Source organism: Artemia sp. Qi Xiang Cuo, chromosome 3 (assembly GCF_049724085.1).
Source record: "Artemia sp. Qi Xiang Cuo chromosome 3, ASM4972408v1, whole genome shotgun sequence".
Classification (NCBI taxonomy): domain Eukaryota; kingdom Metazoa; phylum Arthropoda; class Branchiopoda; order Anostraca; family Artemiidae; genus Artemia; species Artemia sp. Qi Xiang Cuo.
The window spans coordinates 30,487,536-30,509,184 of NC_142796.1; the positions used below are offsets into that span (position 1 = coordinate 30,487,536).

The window sequence follows — 21,649 nt, forward strand, 5'->3', positions numbered from 1 at the left end:
ATGCTATAGTAGCAGGTACTTTTCTTGATTTTCAAGCCAATGTATTTCCGTTGCTGTTCAATCCAAATGACAGACAGTTTTCTATACAGGGCTTTTGGACAAGGCAGCTCTAATGCTATACTTTTTGTTTTGATCCGACTTTTTGTTTAGGAGTTATGGGTTTTTATATTTCTCAAAATTGGACATGATCGTCTCTTACTAGGTTGCTAGCTACCGCTGCAACCCGGACTATGGAATATATATTTCTAACATAAATTTACCACGAACTGTTTGATTGCTTCAAAAATCAAATATCTTTGAAAAGACTGCAGTCTCTTCTGATCGTCTCTTACAAGGTTGCTAGCTACCGCTCCATCCCGGATGCCGCAATAACCAAGTTTTAGACTTTGTTCTTTCATGTAACTAACTAACTCCAATGTATGCAATGGTTTTTATTCCAATGACTGTATTTTAATGTAACTATTTCATTTTTACAATGAGGCGTGATCGTCTCTTACTATGTTTCTAGCTACCGCCGCAACCCGGATTCCAGTTACTATGGTTTAATGTAAATAACTCCTAAATATTGAGTCGGACGGCTATAGTTCGTCCTTTAATGTAAAACATAATCCCCATTTATTTTCCAGTTAATATCGGCTGGATGTCGTTCTTTACTTTAATTAATTTCCTTTAAAATGAGCCGTTGAACGATTATCTACGAAGTTCCAGTGACAAGCTATCTGTGGAAAAGAAAAAGAAAAAAAGATGCCGTTTAGGCAGAATGCTGTAGTAGCTGCCACTTTTCTTGATTTTCAAGCCAATATATTTCCGTTGCTGTTCATAGCAAGGGACAGAAAGTTTCCTATATAGGCGTTTCGGACAAGGCGGTTCTAATGGTGTACTTTTTGTTTTGATCTAACTTTTTTTTAGGAGTTATGGGTTTTATATTTCTTAAAATTGGACGTGATCGTCTCTTACTAGGTGGCTAGCTACCACTGCAACCCGGATATAGTTAAGTGGCCTATAAAATTTAGTTTAGGCAAGAGCTCGTTCTTTATTATAATTTTAATATAATTGGTGGTTCAAAGCCATCCGGGATCGATTTCTTTCAGTTTGGAATTCCGCTATCAATAAAAACATAATACCGCCGATACTTACAAAATTCCAATTTACAGTATTAATCCCTTATGTATGATCTCCTAATGATCGTTTTTTAATATAACTTCAGTTACTATGGACTAAAGATCGTTCTTTAATGTAAACTTTTTGTTTTGATCTGACTCCTTTGTTAGGAACTATGGGTTTTTATATTTCTTAACATTGGACGTGATCGTCTCTTACTAGGTTGCTAGCTATCGCTGCAACCAGAAAAAAAAACACATTGTGCCCACATCGTTCTTTACTCAGGCAGTGCTAGCGCGCTGCCTATGATAATAAACTGATTACACACAGGAAAAAGCCTACGGCTTTTTCTTCATTTAAATAGTAAGAGACGAGTCTCAAATAATCAAGTAGCTAGCTAATTCCAAAGGTATGCAATTTTTTTTATTCCAATGATCGTTTTTTATTGTAACTAGGTTTCAGCCATCTCTACAGCCATGATACTATTGGAAATTACATAATCCCTATTTATGTTTTAGTTAACATGGGCAAGGTGTCGTTCTTTATTATATATAGACTAAGGTTCGTTCTTTCATGTAAAACTAGCAAAACATTTTTTAAGCCTGATGAAGATTTAACTCATGTGTCAAAAGTAAGGTTGCAAGTCGACGATTTTGTTTTGGCCTTATTATAATTGGTATGGTGAAATAATAATACGCATATGGCTCTTAAATCATACTTCTTTGTAGTTCAATATGGTCTAGTGGCTAGGATAGTTAACTTTCACTTAACAGGCTCGGGTTCGATTCCCGGGTTGGGAAAATTTTTAACTCTATAATCTTCAAACATTTGAACCTTTTATAATTTATAATGATGCATAATATAAATACTGTAATCTTAACTATAGTGAAGTTGCGTATGCAAGTTAGTATAGGGAAGAGTTCGATCTTTACTATAATTTCCGTATGGGAAATTTTTACTTATGATGATTTCTTAAGGAATATAATTAGAATTTCTTCATGTAATAAAAATAATTTGTTTTAATTACAAAAGGTTTTTAACCCCATCAATTTCCTTTAAAATGAGCCATTGAACAACTCTCTACGATGTTCCAGTGCAAAGCTATCTGTTGAACTTATACTATAATTAAGTGGCGTATAAAATTTAGTATAGGCAAGAAGTCGTTCTTTATTGTACAATACAGGGGTTTTGGACAAGGCGGTTCTAATGGTGTACTTTTGAATTTGATTTGACTCCTTTTTTTTAGGAACTATGGGTTTTTATATTTCTTAACATTGGACGTGATCGTCTCTTACTAGGTTGCTAGCTACCGCTGCAACCCGGATTAAAGGTAGAACTCTTTCCAATTGATTACAAACAGGAAAAAGCCTACGGCTTTTTCTTCTTTGAAATAGTAAGAGACTAGCCTCAAACAATCAAGTAGCTAACTAAATCAAATGTATGTATTGGGTTTTTATTCCAATGACCGTCTTTATAATATGGACGAGAGATCGTTCTTTACTGTAATAACAGCTTCATAGAAAGGTGGCCTGATAGCAAAACACATCGAAGAGTTTAAGTTTTAGTTTAGAGTTTTAATTAAGAGTATTATGGCGTTTATAATGGCATTATAACGGCATAGTTATGTGAGGCAGCATGGTCGAGCGGTTTAAGGTGCTGGTGTTAGCCACTCTTCAATTCGGAGGCATGGGATTGAATCCCACCGCTGACAGTATTTTATACCAAAGCTAATTATAATCTTGTTTTAGTTACTATGTACTGAAGTTCGTTCTTTACTATATTTTCAATTTAAAATTTAAAAAAGAAACTTGTTTATTTACATTCTAGCTAAAATAATGAAGATAATATGAATGAACCACAGTGTTCAGATTCTTTGGACTTGAGTTCGTTTTTTAACTATAAATACAAACAGGAAAAAGCCTACGGCTTTTTCTTCTTTTAAATAGTAAGAGACGAAACTCAAACAATCAAGAAGCTAACTAAGTCCAATGTATGGACTGGTTTGTTATTTCAGTGATCGTCTTTTAATATAATTAAAAGCACTATCTTTTCAATTTAAAATTTAAAAAAGAAACTTGTTTATTTACATTCTAGCTAAAATAATGAAGATAATATGAATGAACCACAGTGTTCAGTTTCTTTGGACTTGAGTTCGTTTTTTAACTATAAATACAAACAGGAAAAAGCCTACGGCTTTTTCTTCTTTTAAATAGTAAGAGACGAAACTCAAACAATCAAGTAGCTAACTAAGTCCAATGTATGGAATGGTTTGTTATTTCAGTGATCGTCTTTTAATGTAAAGAAAATTATAAAAATACTGTAATCTTAACTATAGTAAAGTTGCGTATGCAAGTTAGTATAGGGAAGAGTTTGATCTTTATTATGCTGGAAACAAAGAAAAGAGAATCTTATATAGTAATTATGACGTCACTGCATCAAAAATACAGTTTTTATTGGAAAAATTTATTCTCTTTTAGAAATAATTTATTTTAGTTACTATAGATTTTTAACCCAATTAATTTACTTTAAAATTAGCTATTGAAAAACCCTCTACGATGTTCCAGTGCCAAGCTATCTCTGGATACAAAAAAAAAAGAAAAAAATATCCCTTTTGGGGAGAATAACGTGGTTAAAGTCAATTTTCTTGATTCTCAAGCCAATATATTTCCCTTGCTGTTCAAGCCAAGGGACAGAAAGTTTCCTATACAGGGGTTTCGGACAAGGCGGTTCTAATGGTGTACTTTTTGTTTTGATCTGACTCCTTTTTTAGGAGCTATGGGTTTTTATATTTCTTAACATTGGACGTGATCGTCTCTTACTAGGTTGCTAGCTACCGCTGCAACCCGGATAGTGATATCATCAGTGATGTATAATTAAGGATTCAGTCTCTTAGATATATGTATCTAAGAGACTATGTGAAGTAACATAGGTGTGAGCCTATGTGAAGGTGATACTATCGTTTGTATCACCTATGACATAATTAACCGTTTACGATTGCAATCGTATATGGATGACAACAGTTATCTTTAATTTTTTATAGCATGCATCAGACTCTATAGTAGCGTGTATGCATCGGCTAAAATGAAAATTTCTAGTTTCTAATGGATCCGTCCGGATCACCTACAAAATCCCTTCCACCTACAAAAGTTATTCTTATTTATGAATAATATGCCTCAGACTCTATAGTAGCGTATATGCATAGGCTAAAATGTAGATTTCTACGATTTCTAATGGATCTCTACGGATCACCTACACAATCCCTTTCACCTACGAATGTTATTCTTATTTATGCATAATATGCCTCAGACTCTATAGTAGCATATTAGCATTGGGTAAAATATAGATTTCTACAATTTCTAATGGATACGTACGGATCACCTACCAAATCCCTTTTACCTACAAAAGTTATTCTTATTTATGCATAATATGCCTCAGACTCTATAGTAGCGTATATATATAGGCTAAAATTTAGATTTTCCATAGGAGATCTATTCATGTCACTACATATGATCTATGTAGATGATTTCCATTGCAATATGGGTCTTTATCTTCAGAATCCAAAAGTATTTGGTCAACAGATTGTTGACCATATAGGTGATCTATGTAGGTGGAAAAGAACAGAAAAAGTTAGGAAGAAAGAAAAAGAAATGTAAGTGAAAAAGAAAAAGCAAGGGGAAAAGAAAATGAATTTATTCATAAATTACATACTTAGATTTGTTTCTGATTAGTTAAGGTTAAGGTCAACAATATTTTCAACAATATTTTATTTTCAACAATATTTCAGTTCATCTTTAAAGAAACAATAAGCAGCAATGCACTCTTACTTGGCAAATTATAGTTAATGGGTTCATTATAGCTAATGTACTCCATCTTGTGTATTAAGAAACAGTTTTTATCTATAATCTATAAAAGTTTTTTTCACAGTTTTTTATCTTTTATCTATAGCAATAATCTATAAAATTGAGGAGTGAAGATTTCTGATGACTCGGACAACGTTTTAATTACTAATGTCACAACCACGAAAATGCCTACATAATTTTAACTATGTATATAACACACAGGAAAAAGCCTATGGCTTTTTCTTAGTTGGGAACATTACAATAGAAATTACAGGGAATTAGGCAGCAAAATCAGTCTAAAATGGTACCGTGCCCCAGTGAATCATTTAATTACAAAAGGCAGTAGATGTGGTAATTTCCTTTAAAAGGAGCTTTTGAACAGCTTTCTATGATAGTTCAGCCTTATGCTAGCTCCAGAGAAGGAAAAAAAAATCCTCCCATGCAAAAAAAAGTGATTTCCTTGTTTTTCAAGCCAATGGATTTCTCTTCTTGTTCAACCCAAACAACTGTAAGTGTCTTAGGTTGGGTTTTCAGCCATGGCAATTCCAATGCTGTGTTTTTGTTTTGATCCGACACGAATTTAAGAAGTTTCAGGTTGTTTTTGTTACTATGGGTAGTGTTCGTCTTTTACTAGGGACTGTGTTGCAGCAACAGACACTGTGTTGGTTATAACTAGATTTTTATGTCTACAGAATTCCAGCAGCCTGTAACCATTACTATTTTCCTTTCTTACGCCAAATTTACCTAGGCTAAGATACCATATATCCTTATTTAAAGCTTTACTGAAAGCAAAATTAATTTTCAAGGTTTCAACTTTATAAAATTTATAAATAAAAGATTATGTGAAATTTTAAGGAGTAAATATCAATGTATATATATATTAAACTGTCAATCCGTATTCATTTGTGTTTATTTTTCAGTAAATTGCAAACTATGTTTCGGTTTCAGAAGGATTGGCGGGTGTTAGCTTCTGCTCATGTTACTTTCTGCTGGTTTTGAGTTTGACTCAGTTATTTATTGTAATTTCTGTTCGTTTTTGGTTTTATTTATTTATTAGTTGTAATTTGGGGTAGTTTTACGCTTGGAAGATTATTTGGCTTTATTTCTGCTTATTTTTGGCTTAATGGAACTCTCTACTTTTCTTTGACCAACTTACTTTGTGGGAAAAGTTTTTTTAAAGGAATTTCTGTTTGTTTTTTATTGAAATAGTTTTTGTCATGGAAAAAGAAAATGATATTTTTAATCTTTTTGGTATTTTCTTCTATAAGAATTCATAGTTTGGCTTGCTATTTGTGTGCTGGAGAAAAATTTTCAACAATGTTTAACAACATATACCCTTTCGAAAATCTGGACAGAAATAAAATTGTTTAATTTAGTTTTATACCTCTTCAAGTTAACCTGAAAAATAAAACTTAATGCCATTCCCAAAAAGTTGTATCTATGCTCTTCGACATCCTGGATACACTTAAATTTTTTTGAGTTAGTTATATGGTAAGAGCAGAAGTAGTAATAGTAGCAGCCCTATAAGTTTCAACTTAATAACGTCAGTTGTTCTTGATGCATTGCTGGGATGTCTCATTCGCAACCAGCATACACACAGTGTCTTTTTATTTATTTTTAAAGCATAGTTGGTAAACTGCATAGTTGTGGGGGGCTGACATACCCTTTTGACCATCTACATGGTATTAGTTCGTTTTTATTTAGTTCAACATCCGCTAAAATATTCCTTGAAAGCTTCACCTTAATACCCTTATCTTGTGTAGTAGCAGTAGAAGCAGTATGCTCATAGCACCTTTGGTCTTCTTCAACATCCACCTCTAACCACGCTAAAAGTTTCAACTTAATACCATAAACCGTTACTGAAGCATATCTGATACTTCTTCTTAACGACCTATATGTGCATAGTGTGTTTTGATTTATTTCAACACTTTTTCAATGTTCCTGAAAATATTCGCCTTAATAGTAATATAAGTAGCAGTAGAATTATCAGTTGTAATAGCCTTATTCTTAGTAGCAGTAGTTGTATTAGCAGAAGTAATAGAAGTAGCAGTAGTAGTAGCTGTAGTTTTACTAGTATGAGTAGAAAAAGTAGCATTAGAATACAAATATAGTCTTTTGGTTAGATCCACATCCCCCCAAGAAGCTCTGTAAATTTCAACTTTTACTCACCAAACCGTTCCTTTCTTGTTCCAAACTGTTTCCCGATACGCTTTTTTGATAACCTCCATACAGACGGCATGTTGTAATTCCGTGAACCTTCTTCCCTCAATATTCCTTGAAAACTTCACCGTCATACCCTTGGGGATAGTTGTAATAGCAGTCACAGTAGTAGTATTAGTAGTGATAATTATAGTATTAATAGTAACAACACTAGTACTAGTAGCAGCAGTAGTATTAACATATTGCCTTTTGCTGAGTTGGGCATCCCCCTCACCAAGTCCTGGAAGTTACAAATTGATGCAATTAGCCGTTTTTGTGATATTACTGATTGTCTGAAAGTTAAGATTTGGGGTGTTTAGTTTGCTATTTTGAGGTATTTTGGGGTGTTTAGGTTTCAGTTGTCTGAAACTTAAGATTTGGGGGTGTTCAGTTTGCTATGAGCTAGGTTTCTTTGCCTTCCGTTGGTGTTTATTGTCTGATATCTGTGACTTTGAGTATTTTGTTTTCTATTAGCTAAGTTTCTTGGTCTTTTGTAGGTGTGTGTTGTCTGAAACTTTTGATTTGGTTTATTTATTTTGGTTTTTCGTTGTTTGGCTTGTCTGAAACTTACGATTTGGGATCCTTAGCTTGGTATTTCCGGCCTATTGTGCTAGGTTACTTAGCCTTTCGTAGATGTGTTGTCTAAAACTTATGATTTGGGATGTTTAGTTTGGTATTTTGATGTTTACTGAGCTAAGTTTTTTAGCCTTTCGTAGGTGTGTGTTGTCTGATACCTATGATTTTGGATGTTTAGTTTCCTACTTAGGGGGGGGGGATCTCAGAAGAAAGGAATTATGTTTTAAATTTGAAAAATTTATAAGTTTAAAAAATTCAAGTCCTAGAAAAAAAATGTCACTACAAAAGTTACTTTTCTAAAAGAAAAATTGTGAATGACACATGTATACAGTTTTCATTATATGTCCCCAAAAATATTCATAACAAAATTTGTAGTTACAAGTATACACAATGACTTTTAAAGACATGAAAAAAAGGTTGTCCCTCCCCTTAAAAAAGTTTAACATCCCTCCCCCACTAAAAGAGTTACCCCGACTCCTTTTTCCCCTCTCCCTTCAACTAAAGACTCCGTCCCCCCTCGCATTCTCTGATCGTCCTTGGGCGGAAAATCTCCACTTGTAAAACGCTCGTGAAACCTGTTATTTCGCAGTTCAGAATATGCAGCTTAAACATGGGCGGACAGGGAATCTCCTCCAACTATTATGCGAGCCAAATAAGAGGTCTTGCCTCTTTTTGACCTTGTATAGTTGCCAGCGGATTTCCTCCTCCAGACGACAAATCAGAATAAACAAGTTAAATGCGTAGGTGATGTCCTTCACCCAGTTAGCTCAACCCGTTAACCCATATATTCGTCATGTAAAAGTGCGTTGCTCCCGAAAAAAGACCTTGGAACATTGCCAAAGCATGCCTTGGATGTCTAGAAAAGCAGTCTTTGAATGTCTGGCAGAGAACCGGCTATGACCATTCTTGGTATGTAGATACTACTCCCATTTCTGCCAAAATTTTTGTCTTCCCAATTTTTCTTTTTTTTTCGAATTGCCAAAAAGCTGCGCCTCTCCTCCTCGGGACGCCCCTAGTAGTAGTTGTAGTAGTGTTGTATTAGTAGTAGCGGTAGTAGTTGTATGCATATATTGCCTTTTGGTCTATTGAACATCCCCCTCGTTATGCCTGGAAGTTTCACCTTGATACGGTAAGCTGTTCCCAAGATATTGTTGATACGAACTTTTGAAAATCTGTGTGCACGGAGTATGTTTTGATTTAGTTTAACTTTACCCTCAACGTTTTCAAGTTTTCACCTCAATAATGTCAGCCTTAGTAATAGTCAAAACAGATTCAGTAGTTGTAATAGCAGTAGTGATAACATTAGTAGTAGCAATAATAGTATTAGTGGTAGCAGTAGTAGTAATAGGAGCGTTCAAATATTGCATTTTTGGTCAACGATCATCCCCCTCATCATTCCCAGAAAGTTTCAGCTTAATACCTTAGTCATTCCTGAGTTACGTTCTTTTGATACCCTGTATGCACAGAGCATGTCTTGATTAAATTCATAATGTCCCTCAACATTCTCTCAAAGCTTCACCTGAATACCCTTAGTCTTTTGGAACACTAAAGGTCAAACATGCCCTCTTTCCCAATAAAAAATACTATGAGTAAATAGTGGGTGAGTTGTAAAACTTAAAGCCCTTGCCCCAAGGGTCGTGGGAGGTTGACATCCCCACTACATAGTTACTGTAACGTTCAACAGTGTTGAACAAAATGGCTATCTCGAAATTTTGATTGGATGTGTTGGGGAAATTAACTGAAGTGAGAGATCACTTTTGACTCTTAAAAAGGGCACTAAAACTGTCAGTTTCCAAGCGAATCAGCTCCTTCTGAAAGTTTCTACGACAGCCCCTTTTATACCAAGTATCTTGCTGAAAAAAATAATGCATTGTGCCTTATCATTTAATCTCTTAATGTTACATAAATTGCAAAACAATAATTTTTGTTGATTTTAAGCTACAACTTTGCTCTCTACTTCCACTAGAAGGGCTTTGTTTTTTCTTTTAAATTAGTTTCTAATTCGTCGTTGTCGCACTAAGCATAGATGATATTTTGATGTCTTCTTCCGCATTGTCCGGGGCATTCTTCTTTTTCATTATTCATTCCACAGGTCTTAGATTACTTGGCGCTGTAAAGAAATCATCGCTCATATTAATTCGATTTTCCTCAATTTTTGAAAATAAACGGTTTAAACAGAAATCTAGTTTAAGCTTCATTTAACTAAATTTATTTATTTGAGGCTGCATAAGATTATGTACAGTGGTTTATAATTTTACATTGATCATTATGGAGGAGGGCTGGTGGAGTTTTTGTAAGTGGGGGGAATGCCCTTCTATTCTCAAAAACTGCTTTCATACCCAAATTTTTTATATCTTCGTTAAGCTTTAGATCTTTGTAGAAGAAGATCTGGGGGAGGGAGATTATGTTGGGGGAGGGAAGCTGTGGTTAGGGAGGGTGACAGATGCCTGAAAGGGTGCATTTTAATGCCAAAACATCTTAACTTTCTTTAAGCCTTCAGATAAATACAGAATTAGTTCTAAGTAAGGGAGGGCGTGGATGTAGAAACGAAATATACTCCATCTTGATTTCCAGGAATATTTCTGGTCCACGCTGTTATTATGAAAATAAAGAGTAACATTAAATCCGAAAATGAGCAGAACATGTTCCGTATAGGAGATGACCTGCCCCTTCCTCACCCCCAATATCCCCCTCGTGGCCTTGAAACTTTGCATGTGGCTCTTTCGATCATAAATTGAGAGTTCTAGTCTTTTTTTTTAATGTCGAAAATTATTGGAGACCAACCGGCCACTGTCCTAGAGTTGCTTTTGATATCTGGTCTTTTTGTTACCACTTAGGACATCTGATCGACATTTTTAGGGGCCTATTTTGTACTTTCTCTGTGGCTGCTCAATTATTCGTGGGGGAATTTTCCATGGGGGGGGGGTGGATCTTTTCGCAGGGAAATTTTCAAAAGGGGGGAGCGTCGTCCCCTCTTTTCCTTACTGTTTCTTGGTATCATGTGCGACCTGAAAGTAGCTCGATACTACTCCTTCTTCAACTTTTTTCAGATCAAAGCAGAGCAGCTATAGAACTCAAAACTATCAAATATTCCCTAAATGTGAGAGGCGTTGCCGTTCCAGTGTAACCTGTCACATTTTACTCTAAATTTTAACTAATGCCTCCTTGACAGATTTTTCAAACGCAACGAATATCACTTGTTGATAATAAAAGGGAGATTGTTTTTAAAAGTATTATTAAATGGACTCGAATTGACCGCACGAAAAATATTATCTATTGTTCGACGGCACAAAAGTCGTAAACCAGTTTTAACATTTGTCCTTATTCCTTTGGAATTCTCCTTGTGACCTTACGTAGTTCGCTATTAAGTGATTTGATGGCTAAGCCAAACATTGTGAAAAAATCTGTCTAGAGTGGTTTCTGAAAGGCTCAGAAAGACCAAACCTTGTTTAAAGATGTATTTAAAGCTAATATGAATTTATAGTTTCTTTTGTCAAAATTGCGTTTATTGTAATATTATCGTTCGTTAATTACAAAAGTTCCTAGATTTATCAGTTTCCTTTCAAATAAGTACTTAAAAAACTTCTCTATGATGTTTCAGTGCCATACTTGCGGTCACAGACAAAAAATGAGCCACATCATTGCTCCTCATGCGGGAAACTGGGTTTCTTTCGAAAGTGCAAAAGTAGATTAAATCGAAGTGAATTTTCGTTAAGGTAATTTTTTTTTTTTAGAATGATTCGGCAGTAGGAGATGTAAGCAAAAGGAAAGAATTACGAAATAAACTTGGCTGCAAAAGTTTTAGGTGGTTCTTAGATAATGTCATACCTGAGAAATTCATTCTTGATGAGCACGTATTAGAATTTGGCAAGGTGAGTTTTCAGTATCGTAACAGATTTTAAGTTCGTAATCCTTTCATTAAGCTAATTGTTGTTTATTTTAGTTGTGTAGTACTGTAAAAGACAATATATGAAATAAAACAATTCTTTTCAAATAGCGTAAGTATTTGGGAGTTCTATATTCCTTACATTTGCCTCTTTGGAAAGTGTGACAAAAGCTTACAAAAAAAACATAAAGAAAACCTATCATTTAAAAGGGTTCCCTTTTAAAATTCCCTTTTAAAATCATTTAAAAGGGAACCCTATCGGTTTTAGTTTCTTTGTTTCCCCGGTCATTCTCCCTCCTTTGTCAAGGAGGAACAAAAGGCTGCGTTTTGAGGACGATTAAAAGTACAATTAAAAAAAAAAATGTTGTTTTGGGTGGCCAAGATTGTCTGATTTATGATTAAAAGTTTGTTTTCAAAACATCATACTGTCATCAAACCAATCGTTCCGCATGTGGACATGCTCTCTTCGCGAATTGATGTAAAGAAGTCATAAATATGCAGTAAAATTAATTTTTGATTCTGAATTATTGTTTTGCAAATTGGGGAGAACATCCTTAATCCGTAATTAATTCAAAAAAAGTTTTTTTTCCGAAAACGTGGTTTTCGTAGAAAAGTAAAAAGCCATATTAAAACCTAAGGTGCGCAAAAATAAAGTCAGATTTAAACTTAAATAAAGTCATATTCAAACTTTGTTTTTAAGATTCCAACTTAAAACAAACAGAAATCACTATTAAGGAATAAATAAAATCCGGAACGAACGAAAATTTCAAATGAATAATACCATCAGACATAAAGGTAACAAATGGTAGGCTCTTTACATATGCCTTGCTGCAATGCTGCCTCTGGTATTTTTCTGATGAATATAGTGAGACAGGAAGTGGTTGAAATTTACTTAAAGCTTTTTAATTTTAACACACAACTATTCATTTTCAAGCTCCTATCCATCTATGATGAAATGTGATGAAAATATCTCCCATGAACAAGGCCGTGTTTCAGGGGGGCGACTTTTCCCCTCCCCTCTGAAATTTTTTATCTGACTAGTAAAAAATTAACAAAAATACATATAAACAAATTTTATTGTGTTTATAAGTTCTTTGGACCCCCCCCCCCCACACAAAAAAATTATCCAGGATATCTCCTTGCCCATGAATATGTATGAATCGAACTCTCATGAAAAACTATCTGAAGAATAAGCTACTGGGAAAAGGAAATTATTTATCAAATAATTGGCATAAATAAGGTGAAGATTGACATTATTCTGCATCATAATGCTGTAACAATATAAGCTGACTAGAGTGCTTCTTATGATTGTTCTAATAATGAAAATAAAAAAATATACTTTTTCTGAGATCATTATGCATTGATGTTACTTGTTGTGGTGATTATTTTTGGACTGAATTGACTAGCCACGCCAAAGAAAAACATCAAATGAAATAATTGTCTAGTATGTAATTAAAGCTGCAGGTTCAGACAAAACTACGTGAAGCAAAAGCGAATGAAAGGGCACACACATTTGGAGATAGAAACATAACTTCCCTTTTAGCTCCGATTGCTTTCATCTTTTTGGGTGTGTACTGACTGACATCTAAAGCGTTAGCTGCTTGTGTAATATTTTGTTAGTTTTTTTTACCTAACTTAATGTTTCTTGAAAGGCTTTCTTAAATGAAATTGATTGCTTTCCTCTTCCGTGTCTTTCTTAATGGTAAAAGTGGCAACCACGTACTTTTTCGTTTCTAACTTCCCGGACTAAACCAATGTTATAAGATGTAAGACATCAGACAAACATGATCAAATTATAGATGACATTGTCCAGATGGCTTCAGGAAGTGCTAACTCAGAGTTTTGGACTGTTTGTTTATCATTTAGAGCCTTGCTGGTACATTTCATGTATTCGGAGATTTTTTCGTTAAATTTTACGGAGATTTAGGATTTTAAAATCGGCTATAGAAATTTGGTTATCAGGTTTGGTATTGAAGAAACTATAATATAATTTGCTGCCATAAAACAGACGAAAGTATTCTTAAGTGTTCTCTTATTTCTTGACATTACCTTTTTAGTTTTGGAAACATTCCTAGACATATTTCTTAAGCATTCATTTTAACTTTTCACCAACACAAGGCAAATATGGTACAACCGTGTATTTATTTTATTCTTCTTTTGCTCTGTTTCCTCAGGATTCTCGTCCTTTCTTCTCTTAAACCTGTTAAGACAACTGGAAATTTGGCTATTTGCACAATATGTAAGGCAATTTTTTCAAAACAAAATATAACCAGTAATCATTAACTATTAGTTTCAAAAATAGGAGCAGTGTAGCTAATAGAAAAATCGAATCATAGTTTGGAAACGTTTTCCTCTTTGTTTTAAGCATTCTGAATTGACTGTTTTTTGTTTCAGCATGAAGCTCGATTGTGAATTATACTTCTCATAATTTGTAGATGATTAGCTTTACCATACGAGTTTTTTCGGTTTTGTTTTGGTGCGGGAGCAACACTAAGGTTCTGTTCGTTTTTTTCCTAGTCCCTCAATTTGAGCTTTTTGGTAGAAAGTGGTAAGGGTCCACCCTCAGCAGTTTTTTACAGATAGTGTGGACCTCATGCCAGATTAATAATATGATATTACATTTTAGAAAGCTACGTGTGGTTCTTGCCTTAGGGTTTTGGAGGGTTTTCGCTAGTAGTTGAACCAGAACCTACAGTGTGTGAAATGAAGTGGAGTCTTATAGTCTGTTGTGAGAGGACCATCTGAGGTCATGCACCTAAGCGTTCGTTCTGTTGAGCCATATTTCTGGTTTCCAGTGGAAAGCTCCGTTCAAGAAGACACGCGACAGTTTTAAATTGACGCTGAGTTAAAATTGGGAAATGCTTAAGGTATGCGACGGTTACCTGGCCGTATCGTCAAAGAAATTGGAGCTTTCCCCTAGCTCCTTTCCAAGTAGTGAATTAAAAAGTTGGTCTGTGGCAAAAAAAAAAAAAACTACTTTCAACCAAGACAGATAGATTTTTTTTTTAATTGCTGATCAATAGCTGTTGACGATCTGATCGGGTGTTCGAGATCTGTTTTTTCGTACAATAATTCGTCAATGGGATGCAGCACTTGGGGAATTTCGGGGGATTAACAACTTCAGTTTTGTGGTATACATTAGAAAAGAAAAAATATGGATAAAATTTTAAGACAAGGGAGAGAAATGTAAGTACCGATTGGTTATTATGCCATGGTCATCTTTGCGTCTATTTCTAGTCATCTTTGGTGTATATTTCTAGTTGCTATACCTATTATTTGTTTCCAATGCATTTGAAGGTAGAAAAAATTCGGTTTCATTTCCACTACGGAGAGTGAACTGCAAATAAGAACATATTGTCAGAGCACAATCATCTTCTTGGTTGAGGGGCTCTCTAAATAATTTCCCTTTTATTTAACCAAAAGGAATTGCGGAAACAGAATTCAAAGCCAACCGAGTGAGTTTTGATTAAAATAGGTTTTTAAACCATTTTCCGCTTCAGGAGTCATAGGTTGTCGACATATGCCTTTTATTTGACTTCTACCGACCGATGCATCCTTCTTTTTTTTTTCAACTTCAATTAATAGTAGTCTTGTTGCAAAAAGCAACAGATAGCTATATAGTACCAACTAGGTTCGATAGGATTATAATGCAGCTTTTGAGCTCTTTCATGAAAAATACTGTTTAAAAGGTTCCGTGGGCTTAACAACTTCAGTTCTAATATAAAAGCTGAAAGTCTGAGATTGGATGTCTGATTCGGATTGAAAGTCTGAGGCAATTTAGAGACTTAAAAGTAACATTTGGCTGTTAGACCATGGTCATCTTTGTCGATGAAGGGTTTGGAAATTTTCCTAGTTCGTGTGCATTTGAGGGTATGGAAATTTGACTTTATGCGGTTACGAAGAAAACATAAATAAACATGCATCGTAATGACGCAGCTTTCCAATTGTTATAATAAAGAATAGCTGCAGTAATATAATCCTGAAAAGTTAGGGATATATGTATGGTACTAATTATGCTCTGCAGGATGATGTATGTTTTAATCCACGACAATGCCAATGATTGAAAAGTATAAGGTTCAACAGGCTGCAAGGTTTTAATATACATCTTTTTAACCCCTTCTCATTTCATGGTCATCTTCGGTAAGGAGGGATTAATATCTTTTGCTATTGAATTTACTTATTGTTGAAACAAAACAAAGCGTTTGACCGATCGTCTGTTAGGGTACGGTCATTTTCAGGGGTGAAAGATTTCGCCTTATTAGTAGTAAGTAATTTTTTGGTGGTTTTGAGAGCTCAGAGTGCAAGAATAGCTCTGAAAATTAATGTTAAGAGGACTATGTCGTTTAGACTAAGAATAAGTGAAGGTGAAGAAGTAAATGAAGGTGGTGTTGCGTAACGAGAAGATCGATCAAGTGAACTGTTAAAAGTACTGTTAAACTTTTAAAAGTAGAAAACCGAGACTCAGGGTGTTTTTTTCGCAGTTGAAATAATTTTGGAAGAATAGCGAGATAAGTCTGCGAACCAAGAATTCTTTTGGGTACCCGTCTGGCTGGCCGTATTTTGAGTAGTAAGCTGTACGAAAAAAAATGGTTCTATTCCTCTTTCTAGGGCTATAATGAGAGAAAGGTTGAGATGGCTAGAACACTTTCTGCAGATGAAGGATGACAGATTACCAAAGATCTTCTTTTTCGGCCAACCATCTAGGGTGAAACGAAAAGCATGTTGTCTACGAATCAGGTGGGAGGAGGTAGTAAGAAAAAATTTGGCCCTGGCCACTGGAGTGATTGGCCCCGGCCATCTACCGGAGTGTCACTGTTCAATGTTGTTTAACGGAAAATAATTGTACCTAACTGATTCTTTGACGTTAACTCTTTGAAAGATCTTAATCGTTACAGAATTGGTAGTAAATTTAGTTGTCTGTAAAAATAGTTACTGTGCCTATAGAGAAATTACTGTTGACGTTTTTTTAGCGACAAAATAGTCGAACTTATCGTAATTTTTCCGTTTTTTATGACCACTTCTATAGGCTGAGGGGCCATTTTACCATTGTGTCTAAACTTACCATGAATATTTTTTATGGACGCATTTTTTTATGCAATTTTTCTTGATACTGAGTATGCCCATTGTCAAGTACATAGTTTTGTTTTAATATCAAAACTATCCTAACTCTTTTTTTGTCCATTCTTGTTTCCTTTTTTGAATTTTTTATCGGAATTAAAAAAATTCAAAGCAAAATGTGATTTATAATTAATAGGGTTATATTTCATGATAGGGTATATTTTATTAATATAGTTCGTAGTTTTATCAATTAATGTGGATTTTAACACAAAACTTAGAAATGAAAAGAACCAATTAGTAGGCTATAATGAGATTATCTCAACTCCAGATATGCTAAAATTGAAACCGTTTCATCTCTGGGTGGGCTCAGAGTAGCTCTCCCGCATCCCAAACTGCTACCTTTCATCAGAGCTATTTAAACTAAAGATCAACAGGGATCTGAAGTTCAGTTTTTCCTGTTGTTTAAGAAACTGAAGTTTCTAAATTACTTGTTAGGGGGAGGGCTTCGGTGTATATGTTTAAGCAAGGAAAAACTCAACGTTTTTTTTTTTGCTTAACTTATCGAAAACTATGCCTTATTTCTTTTTACAATGTCCCCGAGATGTATGTAGTATGTCTGCTGTTACCTTGTAAGTTTAATCAAATGTAAAGATAAACATACAAGTTTTGACCGTAGGGCAATCTTTAAATTTTCCTTTTGTATTTGGAAAGGTTTTAGTGACTTAATACATTAATATTACTGGCTTCAGCTAATCTAGACTCTCTTACATATTCCTACAGTAAGAGGGATAAGGAAGGGGGAGGTCTTAAGTACACTTTTCTTTTATAGAAAAAATTGTTTTAATTTCCAGACAAATGGATGCTACTAATTCGTCTTGCTTTTCGCAGGATTCAATGTGAGTAATTTCGGATTTATGAAGCTACTGTAAAGTACCCTCTCTGTTGAATGTATTAACACAATTTATGGTGGTATACTATTCCAGGTTCGAAACAGTGTGGGTGATAAATCTCTGTGTTTGGATAATCTACAGAGGAGCGAAGATAATCCATATATAATTGGTTATTATCCATGTCATAATTTTTTGGCATCTAGTCAAGTAAGTATTCTATATTCTGTGCCATTTTTAATTTTGTTTCAGTATTTTTCTTTCTTCTTTTCAATGGTATACACCAATCTTTGGCGAAAAGTGAATCCCTGTTGGAGTGCCTCCCATTGCATGATGTTGTGCCTAAGTCTGGCAATTTTTCTGATTTTCATCGCTCTGGAACTACTAGTGATATTGTGCTTCTTCTTCTGTTTCAGCAAACGTTTGCTTTTCAGTCGAGACTATTCAGCCCTTTTCCTTTTGACTCTCTCTCTGAGTTGAATTGAGCTACTGCGAGTGGTTCCTCCTTATTTAACTTGTATTGCCTTGAATCTGATTAGATATCTTGTAGTAGATCTTTCGATTCTAGGAGTTGAAATACCAGGGGATATACTTTGAGTTCAGTGCTCTGTGTGCAGGTATGGTCAACTAGATTCTTATCTGATGGTGAGATCTATTTATCGAATAGATCTAAATCTATTGTTCATATAATTAGATGGACCGGTATTATTTCTTCTTTTGCTACTGTTTATTATAAGATAAGATAAGATAAGATAAGTTTTATTCTTCATTAAATACACATATAATATTACATGTTATTAATCCCTCAAAGGCTCATTGGCCTGTACAAAGAGGGACGACATATGAATTACATACTCAGAGATAAAAAGAAAAGAAAATTTAAAATGATCACTTACTCACATATGAAGGAGAAGAAAAGAAAATATAGATAAACTGGAAACTATAGAAAAAATTAGAATAAATAAACTAAATTTATTAATTATATTAAATATACACACAAAAAAAAAAAAAAAAAAAAAAAAAAAAAAAATATATATTATTATTACTATAAGCGAATCCCTATCGTCGAAACAGAATTATGTGTATTGTCAGGTAAAACCAACATCATAATAGCTGTTACGATATTATTCATAACTCTTATCCAAAATATTAAAAAATCATTATAGCTTACAAGATATTGATCGTGCGTCTATTTCAGCATCATTTACATTTGATATTGACTCATCAAAAACAAAAATTACCGTTAAATTTCTTGATAGTATGAAAAAAGTATTAACATTAAGTGAATATATCGTTTTACATTTCTACTCTCACTGCACCCATTTCTACTACGCGTATTCCAAGCCCTCTTCTTCAGTGACAGATACCTAAAAATGATAAAGATGACATTGACCGTTATTATAAACAAATTTTTATGAGTATAGAAACCGCAAAACATGTTGTTATACCTTAGCAAGGCATGTGTAAAAATCCAAAAACTTATCTGGTCTACCAACCCTTGTTCAAAGGCCATAAAAATTAAGCCAAACCTTGGCTTAAACAAATTGGAGTTAAGATGATCGACAAGATTCTAGACGCTAATCTAATTAAGCATCATTTTCCCTTTGCTGATAACAGTGTATATTTTAACAGGCCGTCAAAAGTTTAAAATAAGAACGAAAAAATCAAAATAGCGATCCGGTTTGTCGGGAACATCTTGCAAAAATTTGCGATAAATACATTTCCAAAAATAAATGTAGGTTTGCTTTATTAATAGGATACTTTTTTCCATTCTTATCCTTTTCAATTTCAGTTCAATACTGTTGGAAATAGATTCCTAAATGAGAATTGCGACCTCAAATTGGTAATTTTTGAAGTAATCTTCTATTTTTCATTAAAATAGATTGAATGGAATGAAAAACGATATTTATTTTGAATATATGTCTTTTTTGTCATAATCATCCTTTGGGGAACGAAATGAATGAAAATACCGATCAAATTTACTGATAACAACAACAAAATTATTAGGAAAAAAATATATTTAAAGGTCAGTTAAGTTTTACCATTTAGAAAAAATTGTTTCGACAATATTTTCCTTTTTATTCACTTTTATTCAAAAGCTTGAACAATTGATTCTTAAATAAAACTCTGACTGGCAGTTTTGGAAGCAATATACTTGTTTCTAGCAGAGCACAAAGGACGTTCGTACCTTTAGGGCACTGTATATATAATAGGCAGTATGATCTTTCCCCATCTCACCCATTATAAAAACTCGGACCGAGGTGCGAGTACTCCAGAGAACATAGAAACATAAGCGACATAAGATCTTTTCACGGGTAGACAAGTCAGATTTCTCTTGAACGCGAAACTTGGCTTCAACGTTGGAACACTAAATTTTGAAGAAACTAATTTTAAATTAATTTATTCCAATACATATATGAAAATCGGTAATTAGTAGTGCAATTTTATTATTAGATGTTTTTAGGAATTAAAAGTAGGATTCGAAGTCTCAAGTTGGTTTCAAAGGTATTTTGAGAAAGTTTCTGCCAAAATGCGTGTTCCAGGGTATTTGGACCGCTGATGGCAGATCAAATGAGAGGAGCTGTTTGTACGTGCCGATATATATATATATATATATATATATATATATATATATATATATATATATATATATATATATATATATATATATATTTATATATATATATATATATATATATATATATATATATATATATATATATATATATATATATATATATATATATATATATATATATATAATTAGTTCAGATGTTTATAGGAATTACAAGTAGGTTTCGAAGTCTCGAGTTGGTTTTAAAGGCATTTTGAGAAAGTTTCTGCCGAAATACGTGTTCTAGGGTGATTGCATGTTTCTTGGCATAATATCTAAGCACAGAGCTCACGGAATGGCTGAAAACCTGGGCTGCTAGTTTTACTTTCATTTTGTCAAAATTGGAAGGAAACACATGACGCGTGCTTAGGCGCGGGGTAGCCCTGCTCGATTTTAAATCGAGGAATCGATTCTTAACCCGGGAATCGATTTTAAAAAGATTGATAACGTCGACCCAAAACGCTTGGCCATCTTCAAACAAAATTTTATTTTTCAGAAGATTGTTTCTGACACTTTTCAAAAAGTGGGGTGGATCATAAATATAATACACCTTTTCTCCACTGAAGTCAAAAAATGGTTTTTTCTCGCTGATACCAAGATTCTTTACAAGTCCTCTGAAGTCCCCCCCCTGATCAGAGATCAAAGCCTTGACTTGTAATCCAATATTTTTACGAAACAGAATTTTACGAAAAACACTTCTTAACAGACGTTTGGTATTTTCTTGGATAGGGCTATTGTGGCAACTTTTACCACAGCAACCAATAATTAGAACCCAAGTCCTAAAATTGGTCTCAATCAGGAACCCTTATCGCTATATAAATACACTAAGGGCAAAGACTTTCAAACAGAGGTGTTTATTCTTTAAAGTTCAGGAAAGGTCTGCCCATTTCATACGAAAACATTGATTGAAAACGAAACTAGCTCTTATCTCTGCTCTCCGCCAAAACAGGTAATTAGCCTTTTCAAGTCACACAGGAACTACAATCTGAGAAAATAAATATCACGACCTGAAACAAAAAAAAATGATAAACCATTCAGTGGCGGATCCAGAGGGGGGGGGGGGCGAGGGGGGCACCCCCCCCATAACGTAGTCTAAAGTATTGTAATTTACCTAATTAACGCAAGTTTGCATTAATTAAACTTGCTCCTAACGTAAGTTTATCGAATCAACGTATTTTACCCCCCCCCCCCCTAAAAAATCCTGGATCCGCCCCTGAAACCATCACATCTATTCCACCAGTTGTTAGAATAAAAAAAATTTCCTTGTTTTCACAAATTTCATCAACCCCCCGCCCTCTTTTTTAGAAATCGTACATAAGCCAATCAGTTAAATCCACTGTATATAAATAAAAGATTAAGTCATAATTTGTACATAAATTAAGTCATACCTGTGAAATGGGACAGTTGCAAACCACTTGGCCGGCTCACCAAGTTTTTTTCTGCTTTCGCGATTACGAATAATACAATTTCGAACCATTTCTCATTGAAT

At 34.1% G+C, this 21,649-nt stretch overlaps 1 protein-coding gene across 4 annotated transcripts in view; it reads left to right on the forward strand.

Moving 5' to 3' along the window:
• Nucleotides 1-21,649, forward strand: part of LOC148953991 (polypeptide N-acetylgalactosaminyltransferase 1-like) — a 137,000-nt gene that overhangs the window by 90,591 nt on the left and 24,760 nt on the right. For all 4 annotated transcript variants that reach the window (XM_089086878.1, XM_089086877.1, XM_089086879.1 and 1 more), the window contains exons 8-9: nt 11,450-11,587; nt 17,643-17,756. In XM_089086878.1, the coding sequence (XP_088943004.1) occupies nt 11,450-11,587; nt 17,643-17,756 (252 nt within the window). The remainder of the gene's footprint in view (nt 1-11,449; nt 11,588-17,642; nt 17,757-21,649) is intronic.